Genomic DNA, 27,817 nt, shown 5'->3' on the forward strand with positions numbered 1-27,817 from the left:
GCATTACAAATTTTCCTGCTGCTCCAGCGAAGCATCACAGAACATCTAATACACATTGCTGGAAAAAATCCTTAGGGATCCTGAAGTGAAAATGTGCTCCCCAAAGATGTCATGAGCGACAAGAATTCTATTAGAGCTGAGCATTTCTTCTTCATCACTCCTTTTAAGTTGTGACTAAATTAGCACAGCCTGCACACTCCGGGGTGTGTGCTGGGAGGAGGGAGGGGGAGAAAACGGAAGATATCAAGGCCTGAGGCACTTCAAGCGGAGAGCATCCATCTGCCAGCAGCAGTCAATGAACAGAACACTGCTAAAAAGTCCTCCCACTCATATTAAGTCAAGCCAAAAGAACAGAAAACACCTTCCTTCACACTGACTGTGCAGGACTGAACGTAACAGGACAGTGGGTTATAAATAAATGCTTAAAAAACACTAAGAGAAAAGAGCTCAGTGCGCAGCTCTGCGTTCAGCCTCTCGTGCTGCAGAACGGGTTTAGGAGGCTCCTGCTCATCTCTGCGTCACCCACTCCCTCCTCCAATCTCTGGTGCCATGTGGAGGAGTGAAATGATGAAAGGAAAACAAGGGTTGGTTTTTTTTCTCTCTCTTTATTTTGCTTGTGAAAGCCAGATCTTTTCACTGCCCCATAAAGAGGTGCATTGCCCAAGCTACAGCACAGCATATCTGGGTGAAGGGGGTGGAAGGGGCAGCTGAGGGATGGGAAGGGCTGGGATTGAACTGGCTCTGCTGTTAACAAGGTGGGCTGGACTCCAGGGCTGCAGGTTCTGATGGCAAAACCACCCAGAGGAGTTCCCAGCCCTTTACACAACAGCTCCTCCACCCACACACTGCACCAAAGCAGCCCTGGGGCTGACAGCACAACCTGCAGGGAGGGCAGCAAGGCCCAGGGCTGCAACCACCCAGCCCAAAGAGAACTTGTGCACTGAGCTGTTGTTCAGGCTGGGGCCAGAGTTTGGTTTTGAGGTTTTTGGTGGTTTCAGGGGGCTGACAGAGGTCAGTCTGCTACTAAATTTGCTGGTGTGGCTGTACTGAATACAGGAAGCTCCCACTGACACACATTTCACACCTGATACAGAAGCTCAGCAGTTTCTGAATTTTTTCTGTTGTTATTTCTACAGAGGTTCAGAAGTTTAATGCTGTGGCCATTATTTCAGAAAAACAATCTTCCAAAAAAAATGTAATAGCTCCAAAAGCAAATCACACTTGCAGACCCTCAGGCTTAGGGAATGCTTTCCTGTGCTGCCACATCACCAGCACTCCAATTTATTCCACAGAGTAAAACAAAAAGCACTTTAAACACATGACAAGAACTCAGCACTATCAGAGATCACAGCATTAAAAAGCAACAACAACCTTCCTCCTCTCAAGTTTTGAGCCTATAAAATGACACAGACACTTCAAAACTCAGATTTCAACGTTTAAGACAGCCCTATGCCACAAAAGTGATGTACACATTCTTTCATTATCAAAAAAGAAAGCAGCAGTTACATGGAACTTAAACCAAAGCTGTATTACCTGGAGTGTTACCTGCTTGTCTGACAACATTGCAAAGTTAAAATGGCTTAATTCAGATGCTTGTTAGAAGAAATCTAGCTCTGAAATTTATAGATATTACTAGAGGGGGAGGAAGGAGAGAGGCAGTCACCTATTTTCTGCCACACTGTACAAGAAGGAAGATAAACCTATTAATATCCAAGTTCATTTCCTTGTGAATAATACTATAAAAAGCAAATGTTTTAAAAAACATTAGCCTACTAGGTAAACTATCTTTAACTAAAGAATTGCTCTCAAGAGAAATGACAAGTTTCAATTACCTACACAAGGCTGCAGGGAGATGAATCTCCATCAGTGAATTCCACAAATGGGATCAGTATTATGTTACTCTGTGCACAGAGAAACTGTCAAATTTAGGAGACAAATGTGGAAATAAAAAAGGCCAAAATTTTAATATCCAAGCCAGAAATTTCACAAGTATGCAGAACTTTAGAGGGCATTTCTTCTCTTGTTTGATAAAATGAAGGAGAGATTTGTGCTTCCCTGCCAGAAGAGCTCTCTTGCCCACAGCCAGCTAATAAACCAAGAGACAGAGCAGAGACCAGAGAGGAGACAGAGCAAAGGAACCATGAAAGATGCTTTTAACTCCAGAGTCACAAACAGGCCAGTTCAAAGCAGCTGAACATGCAAATATTTCTAGTTATTAGTTAAGTCAACCCAAGTCATGTTAACCCATTTGATTAAGACTGCAATTTTATTTTTTTTTCAACTTCAAAGACGACCTTCAAAATTAAAAGAAAAAGTAACAACAGAGACTGTTCTCAGTCACAGGACAATCCCTCAGTTTCTCAGACACATACAGACTGAACCAACACCTCTGAGGAATTTTAGAAATGTCTTTTCTAATCTTTCCCTTTTCTGGCTAAGAAAACACAGGAACAAAGTTAGGAAGACCAGCAAAGCTTGACTCACATATTTCTACCCAGTGGACTGCTGTGCTTAAAGCTTTAAGTTGTCAGTCAGCCTCTGGGCAAAATTTGGGCATTATCCTCTACTCTTAAAGGATCCCAGATCTTCTTCTTAGAAAATAACAGAACTCATTAAAGTACACATGGACTCTTCTCCATTAAACTGTCCCTGTAAGGATAAAGAGCAGATCAAAAGCATCTCCAAGACAGGTACTTTGTTCATCATTCCCCAGCGAAACACAAAAATGGCCAAGATTTAAGACAATAGAAATTTTCAAATTTCAACTCAAGTAGAAACTAATTAATCAATGTATAACCAAAAGGTTATCCCTGATCAGCTGATGAACTCAACTGGTCTTTTAACAAAGGTAACTGGAGATGATGAAGGACAGAATCTCATCAGCAAAATGCAATTGAAGAGGTTCTCCATGTGCCTGAAGAGAAGCCAGAGTACCAACCAGAAGGATCCCAGCTTCCTCAGACGCCTCTGAATCAAACTCTAGAGTAGGGAAACAGACAGGGAAATACAATTTTCTGCTTTTACCCAAATTCTTGCAGTAACTCATGCTGGCTAAAGAGTAGGTTTTCTGCCCCTGAGGTTTTTTGTTTGCTTTCCTTAAGTGTTTTTCCTATCTCTTCAAGTCTTTGCTGATTAGTGCAGTTGTCTGCAAACCCTGGAACACAAAGCTCTGAGAAAAGCGTGCAAGATACTGAGATACCCTGAAGATTCAGCCACCAGGGAGTCCAGCATCAAGCTGTGGAACTTACCAGAGCCTGCACTGAAGCAGAGGACCAGGAAAGCCCACACTTACTGACATCCAAGCAAGCCTCAGAAGCACAGAGGTCCAGCAAGCTGGAGGTCAAACACAACAGCCCAGTAACACCAGGGAAGTTCCCTGTTGAATTGCTGTCTGATCAGTAACAGCAATCACAAATGCAAAAGAGCAAACAAGCAGGGAAAACAACATTCCTTTAAAAATTGTTTGATGAAGAAGTTAAGGACCAAAGAATTAGCATTTCAGGTCACAACTTTTCTGCATTCCTGTCTCTGGAGCATGTTCTGATGAGACAGAAAGAGTAATGAAAGTCAAGAAACACTTATTCAAGAAACAAATATGTGAGTGTTATGGCTAGGACACATCCATGGTTTAGCAGATGCTGGAGAGGGTGGATCTACAAGACAGGAGGAAAGAAAGCTGTGAGTGGCCTCAGTGGGAAGAAGTTTGAACTTGTTAACATGCAAAAGGCCAGAACAGTTGGATGCAATTTGTAGTTCGGTTTTGGCCATGTTAACTCTATGTCAACAAGGAGATACACAAATACAGACAGATTCAGCAGACACCAAAGCCTACAATCCATCAACCTTATCTTCAGAGATGAGTGACTGGGCTTAGTCAATATAGACTTCCTTTCAGTGAGTGAAGAGAAACAGACGCTCCAGAGAATGAGTCATTGACTTCCTTTCGGATTAAATTAATCACACCCTAAATCTGTCTGCCTCTATGCACAGCCTCTGAAAGGAGATGAGAAACAGGAGCTCACACAGACATCCAAATTTTGCCACCCATGTCCAGCCATGACATGGGACTGGATGGAAGAGGTATGTTGAGGTTGAAGAAGTTTACCAAGGGAAAAGGTTGCACTTGAAACATCAACCAGCAAACAAAACAAACAACAAAAATCCACCACCCAACCAAACACACTCATACATAAAAAACATGTAATATCATCCCAAATGAAAAGGAGAAGATGCCCCCTTATCCTCAAAGGGAGATGGGCAAAGTTAACATGAAATGTGAAGATGAAGGAAATGGATGAGAGAGAAATTGCTAATGGTAGGAAAGGACTTGTAAGGGACAAGGCAGTAGGCAGATCAAAGGGTAAAACTGAAGCAATGATTTGGCTAGAAGAGGAAGTCTTTCAAAGCCTTAGTGAGTAAAGAAATTGAGGAAGATATGAGGCAAAACCAAAAAAGGAGAACTTCAAGCCATGATTAGTTTAAAAGACAACAAGAGAAATCTCGATGTGGTGCTAATAAACACAGAGATGAGAGGATTAGGATTAGCTTCTACCACAACAGAAAGGAAGGCAAGAAGGACAAGATGATGGCAGAGAGCCTATACCAGAAGTTTCATTATTGAAATCAAAGCCAAGGACAGGAATTGATACAGGAGGAAGAGTCAAAGAAAAGATTGCATCTAATGAAGGAAACAGTCTGGAAGACTTCAAAGCCTATGCACAGCTGCAAAACTACAAATTCACTGGGGAGTTACAGACACACTGTGGAGCAGCTCACGTGCCTGGAGTAAGGAGATGGATGGTGACAGGCTGCACAAGGACAGACAGGGAAGGTGACAGGGATTCATTCTACACAGAGGAACTGCCTGAAAGTGTGAAGCTCTGCTGAAAAATGATTGACAGGCCAATAAAAAGTAAATAGGTCTGGATGAGAGGCAAGGCCAAGAGAAACAGTCACGAGCACCTGCCATAGACCATCTGATCCTGAGGATGAAGCTTTCTTTGGAAAGCAGGAAGACCTCCAGGTTCTCATGGTGAACTGGATCCACCCCAGCAGCTGCTGTGAGGAACCACAGTGGGTCACAGGCAATCCAGTGGAATTCCAGAGTACATCAGGAACAGGTCAAGCAAAGCTGTGATACACCTACCACTCTTTGGAAAGGAAGAAGTGGTGGAGGGTGTAAAATCTGATGGCAGGCTTGGTTACAGCAACCCAAGATAAACAAGATCTTGAGGGGTGTGAGGAAGATGGGTAACATAATCACAACACTGGATTTCAGAGAGCTTCAGTTTGTTCAGAGAACAGGTAGGCAACCCTCCATGGTAAAGAAAGACTGAGCAAGGGCTCCCTAAGCACAGTCTACACACGCAAGTTAACTGGACTTGATGGCATACATCTGAGAATGCAAAGGGAGACAGTAAAAAGAGTAATCTCTGACATCTTAAAAAAGGTGTAGGAATTTAGAGGTCCTCTCTGACTTGAAGGTAGCAAGCATCAGGCTTCTCTTCCAGAGGAAGAAGTCAGACTCCAAAGGTGAGTCAGGCTCCTCTCAGCCTCTTGGAAGGCTACAAATCTACCTGGAAACCGTTTCCAGACATGCAAAACCCAAGGATGTAACCAGGAACTGCCAGCACAGATTCAATGAGGGCAGATCATGCCCAGCAGCCACAACCAGAATGCAGTCAAGAGAAATTCTAACTACAGCTTTTCCCTCATCCCATTTCATCCTTCTCCCTGGTAGCCAAATTGCAGAGATCTGGACTGGGCCAGTGAACAGCAACTTGTGTGAGAGGCTGGCCTGGTTCAAAGGTAGTCCTCAGCACTTTCACCATCAGACTTACACTGGGATCAATACTGTTGATGTTTAATGCCTTCATTAACAACATGAACAACAAGCCAGGAGGTTTCCTTTGCCAGCCTACAGATGACATCTCATTGGAGCAGTGGCCATATGCTGATGGGCAGAGCCACTATTCAGAGAAATCTTAAGATGCTGCAGTAATGAGAAGACAGAAGCCTCATGAGCCAAATGCAAATTTTCTGCACCTGGGACAGAAAAACTGCAGGGCAAAAACACAGGCTGGGGACTGTTTGACTTTTTTGCAGAAAAGGGTCTAGGTTCCTCATGGACAAAAAACTGAACATGGCTCAGCAGCACCCAGTCAAAGTGGTGAAGGTTAATTTCATCCCCGAGCCACATTATTAAAACTGCAGCCAGCAGGTCCAGAGAAGTGATTATCATCCCCTGTTGAGCACTTATGGACTATATTTAGAGTACTTTGTCCAGCTCAGGGCTCCTCTGCAGAAGAGGCACTGGCATATTGGAGCAAGTCCAGCAGAGAGTCCCTGTGATGATTTGGAGACTGCAGCACGTGGATGAGGCTGACAGATGAATTTGCTGAGTCTCAAGAAAGCTAAGGGAGAATTCTCTTTGCTGCCTTCAGCTTTGCAGGAGGAGGTTATAAAGATGCAGCCAGAGCTGCATCACCAGAGATGCACAACAATAGGACAAGAGGGAAGAGTTGCATTTCATCAAAATAAGTTCTGACTCGACATAAGGAAAAAAATTCCTCACAGTGAGGGTAGCCAATCACTGGAGAATAGGTTGACCAGGGAAATTCTGTCATATCCTTCCTTGGTAAAAACTGGAGCTCAGCTGCTCTAGGCCCTCAGCAGCTTAATGCAACTTCAAAGCCACCGTTTTGTCAGCCTCCAGAGGTCTCTTCCAATCTCAGTTATTCTAGAATTCCACTAATCTCCATTGCCTTGCTGTTCTAGTTTTGCTCTCTGTTCCTCCCTTTTGAATACTTCTGTTCTTCACATGTGTAATATTATGTCCTTTTTTAATTCACAATGTATGGTTCTGGGAGGAAGCAGAACCTTCCATAATCACTTGTAACAAACCAGCTATAAAATGAGTGATGACACCAAATGTTAATGAATTAAACAAATAGTTTAAATGCAAACAGTAAAAAATGCATTACAGACCATCTTCAGAAACACTTTCCCATTTAGCATTAAAATACTGTTAGCTATGTTTTGGTATTTAAGAGGACTGAGGGAAAACACACATTCATTTAAAGAAATAATTAAAACCACAGCACAACAGTTCAGAAATTGGATTAAGCTAGATGCAGCTGCAATCTTCAAACTTAGTTTAGACCAAATTTGAGTATCTGCAACTGAAACTTTTAATAATCATATCATATATATAATCATGCTATTGATCCTCCTTCCTCTGTCCCTTTTCTTTTTGGTCACTGAAGACTTGAAAATATCAGAGCTCCAAGTCAAGAACAACTTCCCTGTAACAACGACTCTGACACTGATACAGCAAGAGCAGATTGCCTGCAAGGAAACAAGAATAAACTGGCTATTTAGAGAGATTATGTAATGCAGCACAGAACTGTAAAATGGGATTTAAAGAGACATCAGTCTGCATTTCAGCTCTGGAAGTAACTGTAAGTGTTGACCAATACTGTAGAAATTTGAAGAGGCTCAGAAACAGAGGAAGGTGTCTTGTCAAAGAGTCTCCCCTCTGAGCTGGTATTTACTCTTAATTCTTCTTTTTCAGAAAAACACTAGTATTTAGCTATTTTGCCATATCCATTCAAACAAAGTTGAAGCTGAAACACCACATCATCTCACAGATGTCCAGGTTTTTACTACAAAAATGAGGTCTGCATGTACAGATGCAAAACATTTTGTGGGCCTGAGCCTGTTGAACTTGTGGAGCTTCATACACTCAATTAGCACAGTACTGCACGCCGAAAATCAAAGTGATTATGAACAAATACAACAGTATTAAATCTTCTCTGCATAAATATTTTAGCAAGTGTAAACAAGACTCCAGTTTCTGTAAGCAGCCATTCCCAAACAAACACACACAAACATCAGCTGGTTCAGAAATAAAGGGAGAAACTGAACAGCCATGCCCTGCTGCATTATAAATAGTGAGGAAAGGTATGTGTGGTAAGGGAGACTGGTTCTGTGTAATGGACATTCTTACACAAACCTGAAAACTACAAAATGGTCAGGATTTGCCCATGGCTTTGTTTAGAGCATAAATACACATATTTATAAAAACACCAACACACACCACGATTTCTGTAGAAGAGTCCAGAACTGATGAGCAGTTGCTGGGAGATTTTACTTTTGCATTTCTTCACTTTAGAATGCATGGAAAAAAAGTTATTACCTTAAGCATTCTAATGCAAAATTGTTCTTCATCTAATTCTAAACATCCTTTCATTAAAAGCTTCAAAAAAGAGCAGCATCATACACTCAGCCAAGCCCAGCTGCTTTGCTGGTAATTAGGTAAGAGACAGCGAGTCCAGATCACCTCCCCTGGAAAGACAGACTTTACAGTAAAGAAGAATTTGGCCCAAAGCACATGGGGAAGGAGTGGGGGGATGGAGGGATAGCAGGGGAGGTGTTGTTTTTTAAAACCCAGCACGTCCTGCTCCATGGCTGGACTTTCCCTGCAGGTTGCTGGCGAGCAGAGCAGGCGCAGAGTGAGCTACGAGCGCTCCCGGACCACACACGGCTCTCAGCTGCTCCCCAGCACTCTGGGGACTCATCCACTGCCCAACCCTGCTTCCCAGGCCTGGCTCTCCCCTTCAGCAGGAGCACTGAGAGCACAGGAGAGAAGAAGGCAGCAGCAGCAGCAGCCTTGATGGAAGAGCCACCAGTGGCCGCCCTCGCAGATGTCCTGTGCCAGCATCCCCATGGGAGAGAGTTCAGCACTTCACCTGCAGCACAGCTAACTTGGGAAATGCCAACAGAGTGGCACCAGCAAATAAATAAGTAGCTCAGCATTTTTTATAACTGTTCAGTTTTCATACAGCCAACTAGCAGTGCACTTCAATTTCACTGAATGAACAACTCCATACCTCTCCTTTAAAATACGTCCACTTACCTTGCTACACTTTCAAGTCTAACCATGATGGATATTTAACATAATTTCACCCCAAAAAAAAAAGCCATGATCATGGGCCCACAATGACAGGGTGAGATTTTATAAGCTCATTGCCATAGCTCAATTTGCAATTAAAAACTATGTAAAGCCAGAAGTGTGATTAAAAGCAGCAGACAACTGGCTCATTATTCAGTGACAGAAAAGAAAAGGCTTTCAAACACCAATTGCTCTACCTGAAATATCAGCTGCTGTTGTCATGCCTGGGACTGAGCAAGAACATCACTTAGCTCACTGAAAAGAACTTTCCCAGAGATAGATTGGCAGCATGACAAATGCAGGTTGGCTACAGAAATCAAAGACCAAACACTTGCTCCTTATATAAAGGATAGAAACAGGGAAAAAAAAATAGAAGAAAACCTGCAAAGAGCTTCAGAGAGGTGTAACTAAAAAGACAAATTATTTTCCTGTTTCAAGACTCTTTGGGAGATAAATTGATGTAAAGCAACTAAATGTTTTTGTGTATTATGCTGATTTACTTTAGCCTAGTCACAATCACTGTTTTTGATCAGGGAGGCCCCCCACACAAAAGCTGTGGGGAAGGAAGATGCTCAGACATATTCCCCAGCAAACACTCATCCAAGAAAAAGCTGTGTTTAGATTCTAGAAAAACGCCTACGCTCTCTTTACTTGTGATTACCTTTTGGCATAACCAAAAGGGCTTGTGAAGGATTCAAACACTCCACGAAGCAACAAGACAGATTTCCTTCCATCAGCATTTTACTTTTTACAATTACAGACAACTGTGAAGTTCTTATGCACAAAAAGCCAATTTATTTTTAAAATGCCTGTTCAAAATTACAGTTTTGATTAAAGTGCCTTAATCCAAAACCAGACTTCATTAAGTTTACTGGCTTTATCCAACTGCTTATATTGGTTACATGTTAGACAGGAAATTTAAAATTCCAAAGATAGTAACTTCAGACCTGACACTGACACTAGCTCACCTAAAGTGCATGCTTTACTTTGCTAAACAAACAGGGCTCAATACTCTTAAGTAAAAACAGCTGAATAAGACATTCTGTATATAAAACAACCTGTGTATATATCAGCTGAATAATGCTGAGTAGAGTAATCTGACTATACTTCAATCACACAGATCAATCCTAGCCTCTCTGCCTATGAAGATTTAATACCAGATCAATCCTACTCTTCATATACCTACAGAGGCATAATATAAGCAAGATTTTTCTGTGTTGAGTTGCAAATGCAAGACTAATTTAGGAAAATACCTTTCTCTAAAATATCTACCCCAAATGAGTACCTTATCATAAAAGCCATTTACATCCATAGTTAATTACATGTCAGCTTCTGAGACTTTGCTATGACAGTCCATCAGCTGTCATCTCCGGGAGTCATGAGACAGGAGTATTAATTAACCAAAAAATGACAACTCCTGTCCCTTGATATGAGCAACAGCAAACTGCAAGACCATTCTGCTCCAGGAATAAAAGCTGGATTTATTCACCCTCTTTAAAGAGTGTAGAATATGGAGATCTCAACTAAATGTAAAGCATGTAATAAGAATATTTATTTCAATGTCATCTGTATGCTAAAACCTTTTTTCCATTTTTCCTCTCTCTATTCAATGATCCCATATTAAGCACATGATTACTTATATGCATTATCCCACACTTGCATTGCTTAAGACCAAAAATATTTGAAGAATTATACTTTTAAATAAACATGAATAAAGTGTTCCAAGAACCCTGAAAATGGACTAAATAAAAAGCCACAATAGGTTTAACAGATAATAAAAAGGTGCACTGGGCATGTCAACCTTGAAAAAGCCCTTTTAAACCACAGTAATATTGTCAGGTGCCATTACCCTTTGTCAGTCAGCTGCATGAACTCATAAATCAGGTGCAGCAGCCAAATGAGAGCACAGTGAAAAATCAGCACTAAGCAGACTTGTCCACTGAATAATGAGGGGCCTGCCAAGGTTTTGAGGTCACATTCAAAACTAAAAATTAATTGTTTCAACCATATTAATAAAAATAATTCATATCAGCAAGACTAAAATTTGCTAGTACCATTCTGTAGAGTTTTTGCTCGTGACTCCTTTCCCAGGTTGGCGTGGAATCCTCCTCCTAAAGTCGGTGTTTTCCCTGCACCTAAGGGAAAAAAAAAACAAACACCAGACATGTCAAAGAGAATAACTTAATTACAATACTAAAATAAAACTTATTTTGCCAATATAGTCAGTATCTGTATCATCTACAACATGCCAAACTACATTAAGAAGATCTAAAAGTACTTAAGACATCAAGTACCAATACTGTGCAAATTATTTCTTTCTTGAGATACCATAAGAATTACATGGCTCCATAAGCCCTCCCAATCTCAGTTCCAAAGAAACTACAAAAAATCTCCTAATGTCTATTTTAAGCAGAACATGAAAATCAGGACTGTAAACCATTTCTCAAAATAACGGAGGAAAAATTGCTTAGTTAGTATTTTTGTCTGAAGAATATTCAATGAAGAATTTACAGAATTCTAATAGGTAATTATTGGCTTTACAGAATATAAAACATGTTTAGCATTCAAAAATGATTGTGTTGGCTACTAGAGACATAACACTTATTTTAAAGTAACTTCAGTTTGTCATTAGGTAAACACAGCAACACTCAGGCTACAAAAACTGCAAGTCTGGAACTGCTACTTTCACACCCTGAAAGGTTGGAGACTTAAAAGAAGTCTGAGCTTTAAATCAGAATAAACTAGAGGCTGGTTTGGCCATCCATGCCAATGCTAAGCAGCCTGAATGCAGAGATTGCTGGGAGTCAGTGGAGATATTCATGCAAACCAATCTTGCAGAACAGGGAATTAAACTACCAAGGACAAAAATAGTCTCCCACTAAAGCAGGAAGGGTTTTTTTTTTTAAACAATCAGGATACCTCAAGCAGGATATCTGAATCTATCAGCTTAACAGCAAGTGAAACCAAAAAGCTAAATTGCACAGGATTGAAAACAAGCAATTTGTTAGTTCAATTTGGAGTTCTACTTAATTCAAGTCTTCAGGATAGGGGAAAAAGCCATCTTGTTGTCTATGATGCCTACAGCTTTTCCTCAGGTTATTGTGGTTGTTTCCTCCTCTCAGACTGGCTCTTCAGAACAAACTAGAAAGGCTTTGGGATAGACACAGAGAGGGCAATGAAGTTGCTCTTTAAAGCAGTTCAGGGCATTTCTGGTACACAGCTGAATGAGGTATTTCCATGGCAGGTACAACTGATGAGAAACTCTGACCTAAATTGTTCATTCTTACTCGACATTTTAAGCTCTAGTCTCCTCTCAGTTGCCATCAATACTGAGAAAAACAAACAAAACAAAACCAAAACCCAGAAAAGCTAATAAGCTAATATTCCTGCAGAATTACTATCAGCCCTCAAAGCTTATTTTTCCATATAACTTTTAAATTAGGTTTCCAGTGCTATCCACAACAGAAACCAACTTCACTTTGTTAACAGATCCTTTAACAAACAACAATCAGCTCTTGTGGCAGTGCTGTCACACTGCAGCTGGACAAGGTAAATCTAGATATAACACAAATCCAATTTGCTAGCCTGGTTCTTTCCAGACAAAGAGATAAACGGTCCCCAGATAGGCTGGATTCCAACCTATACAGGGACCCTCAGCCAACCCTGTTCAAGCCTAGGGGCACAGACACCACTGGCCAGAGATCTGGGCAGAGAGAGATCCCAGCTCTGAGCCTGGGAAATTCAAATGCCCTGTAAAAAGAAGATTTGAACAATAAAACACATTGTTTGTCCAAGACACTCAGTGAGTTTGTGTTGTCCCTCACGTAACAAGCTCTCACCTAGATGCCCCACAGATTAAGTGATCTTAATCTAATAATAATCCTAATAAAAAGAGAAAAACATTTAATAGTGATCAGCTCACTGGGTACAGAGGTGACTCTCCCAACTCTGTGTTTGACTACCAGAGACAGCAATGTCTCCTTGCCATTCTTACAGGTACAGCCTTGTATTTCCACAAACACTTGAAAACAAACCAATGGAGCAAACCAGAGAGGTTACCATGCCACAAAAGAAGGCATAACATTTTTTGTGTACATTTAATGAGAATGGTTTACCTGACAGAAAATATATCAATGATGGCAGTAGTTTTACATTCTTTCTCTTCAGTAGAAAATCTAAACAGAAATTCCACCTCCCATTTTCTTTTTTTTTTTGTTGTTGTTTTAAGGTTTGCTTTACTACAAGCTTCCTCACTAGTCTGATTTGCAGCACACTCGAGCATCAGTGCATGGGAGGAGGACACCACCCACAAGGCAGGAGCAGGAGCAGCAGGCTGGAGGCAAGGGGATCACCCAGGACTTGGGTCAAAGGCACTTTTGGTTCTGTACACAAAAGCTCCATCCACTTCCCAGTCCCCTCTATCCTTGAATATACCAAAATACTGAACTGCTTTGGACTATCATTGATAAGACAGCACTTTAAAATGCTTCCCTGTTACTACTAAAAAGCTTGCACAAAACAATCTTACAGTGGTGATAAACAATACTAATAACTAAATAATTTAACTTACTCAGGAGTTAAAATCCAAAATAATATAAACAAAATGGAATTAAGTTGAGATTTCAATTATTTGTTCTTTAAGACTCTTTTTCATTAGCCATCAAGCTATAACATCATACATAAAGTAATTTCTTTCCAAGCTATAGAGACTGCAGCAGATACCAGCAGAGCTCTCTGAAAGACAGATTCTGCTATCAGAATTGATGTACCCATTTTTCAGCAAGTTAACTGGAAAGGCTGAACATCTCTACTTAGCATTTGTCTTTGAAAACTGACAGAGAACTAGTCTGTTGAGCACTTACACTCTCAGAACTGCAAACTAATGCTGCCATTGACTATGTAGTCTCACCATCAGCTTTAATCTTACAAGCAAAATGCAAACCAAACTCATTATCATAACTGTTCAGCTGGGTAATAAAAAGATAAACTCTTAAAAAAAGAAAACTGAAATCATCAAATTCATTTAAAGACAAAAATCCCTACAAAGCTAGCAATTTAAAAAGTACAAAGGAAAGGAACAGCAATTGCTAGGCACAACCAAATTAACATCCCAGCTTAACTGCAATTTTTACATTTCTTGACCTTTTCCATTCTTCCCCCACAACTTCAAAAGTGAATTAAGCAGGCTTTTGGTTTTTCACATTCAGCTTTCAAGACATACAAAAATATATCTGAGAAGTATTTGGTGTCTTCAAGTACTGCCTGCCAAAACTTCAACATTAACACTACCATTTCCCTAAGGCAACTCAAATGCCCTCCTTCAGGAGGTGGTGAATTGCTCCAAGGCCCATTGCCATCTACTCATGCCACCTGCTGAGGAGGGCCAGCTGTGTCCTGGGGACATCAGGCACAGCATCTGGGATAGCTGTGTCCCAGCATCACCAGCCAGGTGAGGGTCAGGACTGTCCCACTCTGCTCTGCACTGGGGCAGCCTCACCCCCAGTCCTGGGGGCAGTTTTGGGCACCACAAGGTTAAAAAGCCATGAGAGTGTCCAAAGGAGGGCCATGAAGACAGTGAAGGCCACACGAGCAGCAGCTGAGGGCTCTTGGTCTGTTCAGCCTGGAGGAGACTGAGGGGAGAGCTCACTGCACGTACAACCTCCTCCAGGGGACAGGAGGGACACACACTGAGCTGTTCCCCCTGGTGACCTGTCCCAAGACCTGAGGGAATGGCATGAAGGGAAAGGGGACAGGGAGGTTTAGGTAGGCTTTTAGGTAAAAGGTTTTCACCCAGAGGATGGTTGGGAACTGGAACAGGCTCCCTAGGGAAGTGGGCACAGCACCAAGAGTGGCAGAATTTAAGGGGCATTTGGACAATGCTCTCAGACATTTGCTGTGATTCTTAGGGCATCCTGTGCAGGATCCTTGTGGGTCCCCTTCCAACACAGGATATTCTATGACTCTATGATTTCTTTTAGAAACTCACTCAGATTTGCAGCTTCACATAACTGAAACTTCCTTTCTAAGTTTGCTTTGGACATTTACATGAAATTTTGGACAACAGAAGGTGTGGAGAGATGTGTTAGGCAGCTCAGAAACACAGCTACTCCAGTTTTTGTGTGGTCCTCTCAGTGGGCTACACTGCCCTAACACAACAGAACTGAAGATGCAGGAGATAATGTCTGGAAATTTGATGGTACTCAGTCTAAGCTCACACAGACCATAACCCTACATCATTTGAGTGTTAAACTACTTGTCACAGCTGGGTTAACATCTGAACTCTAAAATCTTAAAGGTTTTTTCCAACTAAACAATTACATGGTTCTACAGTGACTATCCCTCCATCAGCCAAAAGCAGCCACTCCCACTGCTGCTCACAGCACAAGCACCTCAGCAGCTTCAGTTTTGCTGCACCAACTCCCTACCAAAGTCACATCACTCTGCTTCTCCATAAAACTGCTCCTCAATCTGTAAAAGCTGCAAGCAAAGCTTGAAGTCTGGGGTAATCCTGAACAGCAACAAAAAACAGGAACAGCACTTATCACTCCACACAGTGGAGGGAAAGAGCAGCCACTTGGGCATCTGCAGCTTAAAGGGCACTTTTCTGTCATGTCAGGGACATGATGAGTTTCAGATTCAGCACCTGGAGGAGAAACAGATTCAGTCCCAGTATTACAGATTTTGCTTCCTCTACATAAATGAGCAAGTGAAGACAGGGAATGAAGCTGCTTGTAACCTGAACTGAAGTGCACTTGCTGTCTGACAGGACCAATCCTACCAAAATCCTTTCCTGTAAAATTAAACCCAAAAGCCACCAGTCCTTCCTTCAGGCCATGGTAGAGGCAAACCTTCTATTTCAAATATATGTATTTACAGATCCAGCATAAAATCTGGTAAAGTCTGGTAAAGAATGCAGACTATATCACACCAATGGTTTCATAATTGGGGAAGACAAAGTAATCTAATATAAAAAAATTAATGAGCTTCCTACTGAAGTTAGACCATAAAAGTAAAAGGGAGAGTAAGTAAACCTCCCATTACAAATCATACCAATAAAAGCAAAATTTTGTGATTCAAGTTCTTAAGTTTGTAACTGAAAGAATTCTTTTCTCATTTTTCCAGGGAAGTGAACAGGTCTGCAGGCACCAGAGCCTGCTGAAACAGCACTGCCACATAAACTTACATAGACAAACTTTAAATCTATTCCATCATAGCTTACTTTCCTACCTACCAGCTGTAGAGATAAATATAGTTGCATCCACCAAAACCCAACTTAGGACTGCCCAAGTGTCTATGAAATCAGTCTGCATCCAAGTTATGTGCACTACTCTGCACTGCCACAGCTGACAGCAGCACCCTCTGTTGCTGCCATCCCAGCGTGGAAAAGACTCAAAGCCAGAAAAAGCTTCATATTAACTCTGGTGCACGATTGCCACCTGGAGGATTCGGGGAGAGAAGCAAAATTCATTTCATTCCTCTCACTAAAACATACAGCAGATGATTATTTTAGATGAAAGTTTCCCCTCTTCCTTCCCAACACAGCATGATTATGAATTAGTTTTGTAATCTGGCACAGGGTAAATCAGGTAAATACTCTTCAGGATTTCCATCAAAGGGTTTGCAAATCCAGCTTACTTATATTTCCTTTCTCTGTATTGCAACTGACATCATGATCACTCTGCATAACTTAAAATTAACCACGAATTAGTGTCATCTCTAAAAATCTGGGCCACAAATATAAGGAAACTTGTTGGTATTAATATTATTTTAACTTTTCAGTACCAAATGTTTTCATTTCAAGTTTAGCATGTGTATTATTGGCAGAGCCCAGGTCAGGACTATCTGAGGCTGCACCGTAAAAAATATTTAATGTCAGGACTTGGTCTATTAATACGCTACAGGGAAACTGATTAACAACTACAAATTAAAAACAAAACCCTTACTCCTTTCACTTTTTTAATGTTTGAAAATACACAAGAATCCTTTATTGTACATAGGAACCAAGTAGACAAAAGCACAGAATCCTACACAAATATAGAGTTCATCCCCTTTCCCAACTGTCTCACTAGCAATCACTGTGACAGTAATTGATAATCTTAAAAAGTTCTACAGGACAAAACGGTAGAGAAGATGAATGACTAATAAGCTCAGCTTAAATTTTACATAAGTTTTTTTCTCTGTGTAGTCAGTCCCTCTCTTCTTTCCAGTTTGCTGACCATAACTTTTTATGTCCACAATTCTCAAAAGACAAATATTTAGATCATGGCAAACTCTTGTCAAGTTCTGCATGCAAGGTCAATGTAGCTCACATGCCTCGATGTAAAACAAAGATTTTAAGGATAAAATAGTAGAGAAAGTACTTCAGTAAGGTTCCACAGGTATACCTAAAACACTGAGCATACCACAGCTTTACTGAAGAGCCAAAGATACATTAAATCTGTCATGGGACACTGAAGAGTGAGAGTACACATTCAAGATTTGTGGCTGTGCTAATGGGTCTCTGTAGTAACTTAATTATAATTCACTTGTAAAAAAAAAAAAAAAAACTGTAATAGCAGAAATAAACTCTTCTTGATGTTCTAAATTTTGAACCAGGCTACTTACCAATGTTGTAGAACCTCCTACACCAAAAACTTTAACAACACTTGTTGGTGTGTTAAGAATTACCAGTTCACAACTTCCCTGTCCCTTTATGAGGAAAAGCAAGAAGATAACCTCCCACCAGCCTCAAATTAGTGCAAGCTCATGTACATTTGGAGATGCAGAGCCTTAATGCATGTTTGCTGTACCAGAGCCAGAGCCTGACTCAGTGCTGCAGAACTGATGCTGTCAGTGCCCACTGCAGAATCCTGTTTCTGTATTTGTTACTGCTCTAAAACCTCCAGGCTTAGTCACTAAGTTAAAAGATTTATTAATAATTCTTATTTAAATTTGTTCTAGGGATGTGACTGAATTTTACAGCAGGGCAGGGACAGGCAGAGCTGAGGGCATCAGGCACCTCCATGGGTCCAGGGATGGGCTGAGGCCAGGCAGGACATCAGGCTGCACAGGGGAGTCAGGGTCAGGCCCAGCAAGGGGAACAAGGTCAGACACAGCCCCAGAATGTCCAAACAGGGCCACAAGGATGGGCTGAGGCCACACAGCACGTGGGCATGGCTCTTCAGGGTCCATGGGTGGGCCGGGCAAGGCAGAGGGGAGCTGGAGACTGGCCCTGCTGTGCAGTCCCTGGGGCAGGGATGGGCTCCTGGGCCGTGGGCAGCCTTGGGGCAACCCCAGGGAGAAGCTGGTCAGGAACAGCAGGAACCAGAAGTACCTGGGTTGTGACCAAGATGCTTATCAGATCTGCTTTTCTCAACTTACTGCCAAGCTTTTTAGGGGAATTTCTGGAAGAAAAGAAGCTGAGCTTCCCCAGACAGCATGCTTGAGGATCACAAGCTCAGTACACCTTGCAGCATCGTTTCTTTGTGCTGTATTTCTCAGTTACATCTTCCAGCTTGCTGCTATGCTGCCTGCACATCAACCTTCCAAGGTGGGACTTTTCTTCTCCTTTGATTAATGTCAGAAGTCCCAGCCTTCACCTTTCTCAGCTTCTTTAAACAAAAACCTGAAGAGAGACCTGGGCTGTCAGGTTTGCTCCATGCTCAGCTTTCTCTCACTCTCTTCAGCTTCAGTTTTTCTCCTGTCAGCTTAAAAAAAAAAACTTGTGAAAACAGTTCCTCCCAACAATTACCACAGGACAGGGGACTCCCACCCAGACACAGTGAAAGAGCAACCAGAGAACTCCAGACATGGCACACAACTCTTAACTTGCCTTTCTACAAAAGCAGCAGCCATCAAACCAGTGCAAACTGGCAAAGGGCTCAGTGTAACTTCATCCTCCAGGATGCAATTATAGCATAATGGAGAGGCAGAAATGTAGCTCACTCTCAGACCCTGTATTGCTGCACTTCCTGCTGGGATGTGTTCAAATGTAGTAACTGATAGGCTGTTAAGAACTTGGGTATGAAGAAAAATAAAAAGCAAGACACATTCATTTCAATTAGCAGGATTCAAAAGCTCTCCAAATTTAAGTTGAGAAATCAGAGCAAACAATCTATTTGGCTAGCCTGAACTGGTTATCAATTATAAAGTGAATAGTTATTGTTCAAAACTAGACTCAGCTAGGAAAAGTACATGCCTCAAACACTTTCCGTGCAATCAGCAGAGTTCCTTGGAGCTAAAACAGGCATGATAACCCATCTCCACTAATTCCTGACTTATCCAGGGTCAAATTAGTCAGGTTCACAAACCAAATTTCAAGGCAGCCTTCAGAAGCTTCAAGACAGTAACATAGCTAGGGTGGAGTGTTGAGGCTGGATTCTTTCCTGACTGTGACCACTCACAACAGAATTAAGAATTACAGATCACTAGACCAGTATGGGGCATATCAAAGCTTTCAGAGGGCTCTTCTCTCAAAAGATCAACACAACAATACACAGCAGCCCCTTCTAGAAGGGATTATTCCCTTACTAGTGAAATAACTTCCCAGCTCACAACCTAGGGAGTGACAGGTACCTTGCAAGAAGAGCTGACTTGCCAGTGTTTGAGACAGACAGCATTGAAAGGAATGGTGGGATTAGCTCTGTAAAGCTCAAAGAACATGATCTTCCTGTGAAGTCTCAAAACAACACCTGTGCCCAATGAGACTGAAAGACTAGTCCAGTATCCTACCTCTGAATGAGAAAGCCCATCAATATACATGCCTGCAAGGGCAGCACAAAACACAGGAGGAAAGTTTGTTGTGATGGCTCTCATAAAATCTCCCACTGCCTAGAGATCTGTGGCTCAAGGATTTCCTGAACCAGAAATTATGCATTTTATCAATGGCCATGACACATTTTTATTCTGTCTGCCCAATCATCTTAAGCTCATGTAAACTTTTAATATCCACAACTTCAGATTCACATGGGGGTTTCTGTAAAGACCAAAACCAACCAGACAAAACCTCCTAATGCTTCTGAACCTCCTACCCCCTACCTTTGCAATCAGTTAGCTGCTTGATTTCTTAGCATTCCCCAGCTTTTGCATTATGTGACCCTGAGCAGCTGCTCATCCTTGCTGTGTTATTTTACTGCATTTACAAATCTCTACTATGGCCCCATTCAATCATCTCTTTTCCAGTCTGAAGAGGCTGAGTCTATTCAGTCAGCATAACTGAGAAGCTCTTCAGGAAGCTCTCCTCTTAATCACTCCATCTTCCTCTCTGTATCTTTTCTAGCTCTATTAGAGGTTTTCTTGGGGAGGGGGAAAGAAAAGAGAGACCCACTAGAACTGCACACAGCACTTCAGCTGCAGGTAATGCTGTGGATATGTAACAGTGTACAGACATGGTGCATGTGCTCTTTTAGCTTCTAACGCTCCCCTCCCCAGCCAGGTTCTTGTACCATGAATGAACATTGAGCAATTTGTTTTTATAAAGCTATCCATTATGACCTAGGGGTTTCCTTCCAATGTTACCCTAGCCAGTCTGGATGCAGAAGAAGAAACCATCCCACATGTGGAAGAAAGGAACAATGCTAACTCTCACAGCAACTCTGCATCCCATCTGCTATCCTACCAGCCATCCACTAAAAGCAACAGGTCCTTCTGCAGTCTTTACTACCCCAAATAATTCAGTATTGCTCACAAACCCCATTAACTCACCAGTCACCTGTTATCCAGATCATCAGTCCAGATTCTATGGAATTTCACTGGCACCTGCTTCTCTACTCTCTAGAGTATATTTCCTATCATTTGAAGAGCTACTCTGCTCTGTAAAGACTTTTCCTTATCAATGACAGCTCAGATTCTATAAAAGCTTCTGGTGAAGGATCCTGCCGACTTTCCTTTGAAAATCCACTTTCTGCTTTGTCCACTTACCAAAAAAGCTTCTGGTGAAAGAACTTGCTGACCTTCCCTTGAAAATCCAACCACCTGCTTTCCTACTTACCAACTTCCTCAGAAAGCTCCAAAGGATCTTCAAGGCAAGCCACTTTGTCAAAAAGCACTGTTACCCTATATTTACCTGTGCAGAACAGATATTTTTTGTCCTTCACTACTTCTACCTTCTTGGCTCATCCTGTGCACGTAGATGGGGCACTCAGGAACATGGCTCAGTGATGGACTTGGCAGGGCTGGGTTAACAGTTGAACTTGATAATCTTAAAAGCCTAAAAAAACCCTAAAAAAATCTTCTCCTACAAGCTAAATGATTCTGTGATCCTACCCTCTTGTCCAACACACTTAACTATGCTGCATTTTCCCAAGACTTCATGGAGAGCAAAGCAAACCCCCTCATTCACAGCCAAGCACAAGCCCAGGCTTTCTCAGCACACCAAAATCTCAGCTGCTAAAACATCAAAAAAATGGAAAGGAACTTTCCAAAGGACTCACACATCTGCACTGGAAAACACTGGCTACACCAAACTTCTCTTTGGAAGGCATCAGTGTTGAGGCTTCCTACAACAGGCACATAATTAGATCAATGTAAATCCTGCCAGAGAAAACTTAACTATGATCTCACACCTTCCTCCAACCCTGAGAGGATAAAAGAAGGGATTTCCAATGCTTTATAGGGATTCTACATTACTTACTAGCGAGGACTTGGACATTTCATATTAATATAGAGAAGTGGAGGACTCACTCCAGTAAAGAAATTCAAGATTTTGAAATCTTAACATGTAGCTTGGCAGAATAAAAGGTTTTTCTATATGTATTTTGTAAATATATGTAAATATGTATACATATTTTCTATATGTAAAAAAGAAAAAAATCAGTGTCTCAGGGTTTTCCGCTCCCTTTTGCTTTTTTATGATGAAGGTGAAAATAAATGATTAATAAATGCATCTGTATTCAACATGTAATAACACACCAATAGAAGCTGCTGTGGATCTTGAGGAATGTTTTTAGTAGCTCTGAACTCCACAAATATCAAAAGCCCAGTTCAATTCCCAGCCCTGCAATAAAGAACCTGACATCCCTCATACTTTGCAAACCTCCAGTAACATTCTCCAAGGCACCCAGCCCTACCAACCATGAGCCAGGGACTCAAAACCAGCACCCCAGGCACCTCTGACACTGCAAATGCTGCACACAGTAACACTCTCTGAGATCATCACACCACAGTCCAAGGAGCCTCTGACCAATTGCATTTCATTCGATTTTAGTGGAAATTTACTAATATGATCAAAAGTCACTGAAAGGTGTACTTACCAGAAAATGTTGCTTTCAGAATGTAAATGGTTTCTGACTTGAAAGAAATTTACATTCCTTTGTAAATTCGCCACCCTTTGGGGAGATGCAAAGTCCTTCTTACACAGTAAATTACTTTTCTCCCCATTCCAGAGGAATTTTAATCAGTCATAAACACATTAATAGACAAGCACGCATGATGAAGACACTGTTATTGCAGCACAAATATATCTTTTCAGATTAGCTAGCATCACTCAGTTTATGTTGAGGGGAAAAAAAAAATCACAACAGAAGCATCTGTTTTGGAATGTAAAGAACTGTACCAGCATAAGTCATCCATATCCTAATTTCCTTAAAATATTTCTGGGGTGAAACAGGGCCTGCACTCACAAAATCACAGACTCAAGACTTACAATCACATCTCAAGACTTACACAGAAAAGAAAGGTATACCTTAAAGAAATTTTATTAAGTACTGTGCAATTCATCCATTAAAAAGCCTCAGTATGGTGCATTTTTTTCTTTTCCTTAGATTTATTTTTTAAGGATAAAGGCATTCCAAAATGAGCTCTAGCTTGCATGCCATCTGTCCTGCATAATTTTGGGTGGGAGGGAAAAAGCAGAACAAGCCCTTAAAAATGTAATCTCCACATCAAAACAGGAAAAAGTGAAGGATGCAAGAGCTGCTTATAAGCTGTAAAAAAAGTAATGCCAGCACCCTGAGCTGGAAGACAGGAATGGCATCAGACAACTCCTAGCCTACAGTAAACTCCCAAACTCCAATTTGCAGAGCTGCATTCTCCACCACAGAAAAAATTCCTTTCTTCCCCACAGCTATACAATCCATCAGAGCCACCTGTTTCACTGCTAAGCTCTTTCCCATGCTTTTGCTTATGTTTCTTTCTCCTTATACACACTCCCCATACAGATTTTCCATCTCTCCCCTTTCAAACACTACATCCTCCCCACATCCATTTTCCTTCTCTCCCTTTCTAAACACTGTTGTCTTCTTGATGTGGCCTTTTTTCCATGTTTTATCCTCCAGAGCATTCACACCATCACCCCAGCTCTACTGGCAAGAGACTCTTGACCTTTCATGTCCAGCCTGTTTCTCCTCCTTGTGCCCCTACTGTTCCCTCTCTCAATTAAATACCCAACCCAACCTTTCCTGTCCTCTATCCCAAATAATTTCATCTACCTCCCCATTTCCTGTGCACCCAACCCTTCCACAGAGCCCCAAACTTTCTCACACACCTGCCCCAGTCCCTCACACATGTACTCCATCACACTCAGAGCATCTCTCTCATCCTGCACAGCTCTTTTCTCCCATTCCTCCCAGCCTCCCCCACCCCATTTCTCTCTCACCCTGCACAGCATGCTCTCCTTCTCCCCATGAATTGTCTCTCCCATTCCCACTCTGTGCAGCCCCAGTTCCCACACGCACCATCCATATCCCATCTCTGCACCACATGGCTTTCCACAGTCTGTCCTCACAGCACCCTTTTCCCTATACACTGTCCTTCTTATCTCCCAGCACAGTGCCCTTATCTCCCCTGTACATGGTCCTCACTCCCCTGTAGCATCCCCATAACTCCACCCTCTGGCAGAGCATCTCCCCATCCCTTTCCCCACACTGCCCACTGTTCCCTCACTCCCATGCCCCTGAACTCACAGAATCTCACAATCAATGAGGTTGGAAAAGACCTTTAAGATCGCTGAGTGCACCCTATGACTGACCGGCACCTTGTCACCCAGACCATGGCACTGAGTGCCACAGCCAGCCTTTCCTTACACACCTCCAGGGACCGCGACTCCACTGCTGCCCTGGCCAGTCCATTCCAATGTCTAATCACCCTTTCCACGAAGAAATTCTTTCTTATGTCCACCCTAAACCTCCCCTGGTGCAGAAGACTGTCCCCTCGTCCTGTCACTTATTCCCTGGGAGTAGAGCCCGACCCCTACCTGGTTCCACCCTCCTGTCAAGGAGCTGTGGAGTGGCAATGTGCCCCTGAGCCTCCCCTTCTCCAGGCTAAACAGCCGCAGATTTGTGCTCCAGACCCTTCCCCAGCTCCGCTGCCCTTCCCTGGATGGTGTCCAGCCCCTCAATGTCCTTCCCGAACCGAGGGGCTCAGAGCTGGGCACAGCACTCAGAGCGCGGTCTCAGCAGTGCCCAGCACAGGGGTGCGATCACTGCCCCGGTCCTGCTGGCCACACTATCCCTGACAGAGGCCAGGATGCCGCTGCCCTTCCCACCCACCTGGGCACGCCTCGGGCTCACGTTCCCCCGCTGTCGATCAGCACCCCCAGGTCCTTTTCCGCTGGGTCGCTCATCCTTGTGCTCTATCCCTGATCCCACATTGAAACCCCTTCGCCCTGTCCCTGTCCACACCTCCTCCAGCGCCCTTTCCCTCCTGCCATGTGCCCCATCCTCGCAGCACCCTCTCTCCGTACACCGCCCGCTATTCCCCACACGCCGCTCCCTGTGCCCCCGGGCCCCCGCCCCGCCCTGCCCCGGCCCGGCCGCACTCACCGTCCAGCGACACGAACTGCCCCACGGCGGAGGAGCCGCCGCCGCTGTTCTCCACGAACTGCACCTCGGACACGATGATGTTGTCCTCCAGCACGGAGCCGCAGCCCGTGCACACCGCGTCCCCGCGCGCCGCGTCCACCTCGATCTCCGCGCACCCGCAGGCGCCGCACACCCGCCCGCCCGGCATCCTGCCCGCCGCCCCGGGACGGGCCCGGCCGCCGCTCCCGCCGCTCGGCACCGCCCGGCACGGGCCCGCGCAGGCCTCGCTCGCCGGCACCGGCACGGGGAGGAGCGCGGCAGCCGCCGCCACCCCGCCCGCTCTCGCGAGGCTTCGCCCGCCGCTCCCTCTCCTCCCGCCGCTCCCGCCCCTCCGCAGCGCTCCTCCCTCACGGCCCGCGGGGTGCCCGTCCCTCGGGAATCGGCTCCTGCTCGCCCCCCGCTCCTGGTTCCAGCCCTCTGCCGCGGGCAGGGATGCCTTCCGCCGGGCCAGGCTGCTCAGAGCCCCATCCAGCCTGGCCCTGAACACTCCCAGGGATGCGGCATCCGCAGCTTCTCTGGGCAACCTGTGCCAGGGCCTCAGCATCCTCTGGGCATCAATCAAATTCATTAATAAAATTCATCAATCAAATTCATATATTAAATCTAGTCAATCGTTCTGTAATGCTGAGATGAAAGTTGTTGAGGCCTAATGAATTTGTTCCATTACAGCGCTTTGAGCCCTGCCTGACAAAGGCAGCATAAAGTTGAAGTGTGGTGTTTTGGAACTCGTGTATTATTTTAGAATTAAAGAATGGTTTGGGTTGGAAGGGACCTTAGAGATCATCAAGTTCAAATCCCTCTGTCTTGGACAAGGACACTTTGCACTATCCCAGCTTGCTCAGAGCCCCATCCAGCCTGGCCTTGAACACTCCCAGGGATGGAGCAGCCACAGATGTTCTGGGCTATCTGTGCCAGGGCCTCAGCATGGCCACAGTAAAGGATTTTTTGCTTGTATTTAATCTAAACCTACTGCATCTCACTTAGAATCCATTCCCCCTTGTCCTGAAAGTACATGCCCTTTTAGTCTCTCTCCATCTTTCTTGTAGGGTCCTGTACTGTAAGGCCACAATTAGATCACCCCGAAGCCTTCTCTTTTCCAGGCTGAACAATCCCCATTCTCCCAGGCTTTCCACGTAGGAGAGGTGCTCCATCCCTCTAATTGTCTTGGTGGCCTCCTCTGGACTTGCTCCAAGGGGTCGATGTCCTCAATGATTCACAGAATCGCTGAATCAAAGAACTCAGCTTCCATCCAAGTTACTGCTCACTTTAGCACTCAGCCCACATGTAGCAAATCAGCAGCATAACACAGATGGGGAGGAAGCTGAGCAGAATAGCTGCTGTAGCTGGATGTTTGTATAGACTTCCATCTGTCGGCTTTTGAAATGCAGAGTTAATTAACAATTAATGCAGAAGCAGAAATTTTCACCTTGTAAAATTCAATACTGTCAGTATTTGTCTTCTACTGAATGATTCAGATGCAGCCAGGGATCAGAATCAGGACCTCCATGAACTCCATTTGTACCTGGTACAAAATGACTTGTTCATTTAGAGGCACACTGAGACACACACTAAAGCAATATCTTTCCATCCAGAAAGCTGAGCGTTTTATAGGCCTCCAATTATGTCATTTGCCTAAAAATCTTAAGGTTCTGAGCTTTAGAAAAGAAAAATAGCAATATCATAATGAGATTGTACCACTATGTACACAGTTGGTCTTTCTTTTTATTCTATTCACAGAGGTGTATTTTTTAAAATAAGAATGTTAGGTATCTCCAAATTCCTTCTGCTTCTGGAGGTTATTTCCTTCCTGAAGTTCCTCCTGCTGATGATGAGGTAATGAGTGCCACAGTAGCCAAGCATGACCTCACAAAATTATACACTGTGTAGATAATATCAGGAGAAAATTATATTCCTGATAAGCAATCCCTGATTGCCTCTGACAAAGGCCAGCATGAACACAAGAAATCCTGCAGTGAGCAGTTTTGAAATACCTTTCCATTTAAAAGTTTCTTTTTACCTCATTTAGGTAGAGACTAATGTAGTCCTTTCCCATGAGGACTCAGGTTTTACATCCCTTTGAAAATTGAAGCTGGTGCTTCAATTAAGTGTTGCAAGACTTTTTTTTTAAATCTCAAACAAGTTCAGAGTGTTTCACTTTGAGTGTGAGCAGCAGAGGGCCCTTGTGAAAGCCTAAGATACAGCTGCTGTCCAAAGAATCTCATTTAATGCCGTACTGAAGAAGGATGCCTGTTCTAATTTTTATCTTCTTATAAGTTGAGGCTAATGATGATGAAATAAAATGGGTTCCCAGTCCAGGAGACTTCAGTCTTTGCCTCCCACTCATGAAAACTTTCATATACAATACCCTTAAATATTTCAAACATTTCTATAAGACTGTTTTTACCAGCCAAAATAGAAGTAATTTTTCACTTCTTTAAGTTCTTTTCCCATTCTGCTTGCTAGAGGATTAACGAAACTTCTTTTGACTTATAGCATTGAGCCTGCTGAATTAATAACCCCTAGGTTGGTTTATTTAGGCTAAAAAAAAATACCCTTTTAGTAAATTGTCTTAAGCCTGAGAGTAAGAGCTGGTCTGTCACTATAGGACACAAAAGAACACAAGCTCACACAGCTGTTCTCAAGGTGAAGAAAAAAGGGAAGTTTATTTTCTGACTCTAACATTTATAGTTTTCTAAAAGTGACAGTGGATTGGAGGGTGACAGTGACACCTCTCCAATGACACTGGTCAAACTAACAGTCTATCAACTCTCTCTTCTTCTATAAAAGAATGCCAAACAATGAGTTATTTACAGAAAGTGTGTGAGAAAGTTCAAGACAAGAATGTCAACATCAGAAAGCTTAGAAAATCTTAAAAAACCAGAGTGACACTGGTCATTTAAAAATATGTATTGACAAAGCTCCTTTCCCTGCATTATTTTGTCCTTTTAGTTAAGAGGAGGAAAGGACCTGTTTTCCATTTCACCCACTCATGTTTGATATCTCTTATTTTGACTCCTAAGTGTGCCAAAAAGTGGTGATCTGGATGTCTGTTAGCCCAGACCGACCAATTTCCTTCCTGCTGTGCCTC

At 42.9% G+C, this 27,817-nt stretch overlaps 1 protein-coding gene across 1 annotated transcript in view; it reads right to left on the bottom strand.

Annotated features, from left to right (window-relative positions):
• The window catches only part of BRF1 (BRF1 RNA polymerase III transcription initiation factor subunit), a 173,219-nt gene extending 148,319 nt beyond the window's left edge, over positions 1-24,900 (bottom strand). The window contains exons 1-2 of the mRNA XM_059474805.1: positions 24,691-24,900; positions 11,008-11,088 (exon numbers count right to left, since the gene is read on the bottom strand). Coding sequence (XP_059330788.1) covers positions 11,008-11,088; positions 24,691-24,877 — 268 coding nt within the window. The 5' untranslated portion in view covers positions 24,878-24,900. The remainder of the gene's footprint in view (positions 1-11,007; positions 11,089-24,690) is intronic.
• Positions 24,901-27,817: the final 2,917 nt, after the last annotated feature.

The sequence above is a fragment of the Ammospiza nelsoni genome, chromosome 6 (genome assembly GCF_027579445.1).
Source record: "Ammospiza nelsoni isolate bAmmNel1 chromosome 6, bAmmNel1.pri, whole genome shotgun sequence".
NCBI classification, from domain to species: Eukaryota; Metazoa; Chordata; class Aves; order Passeriformes; family Passerellidae; genus Ammospiza; species Ammospiza nelsoni.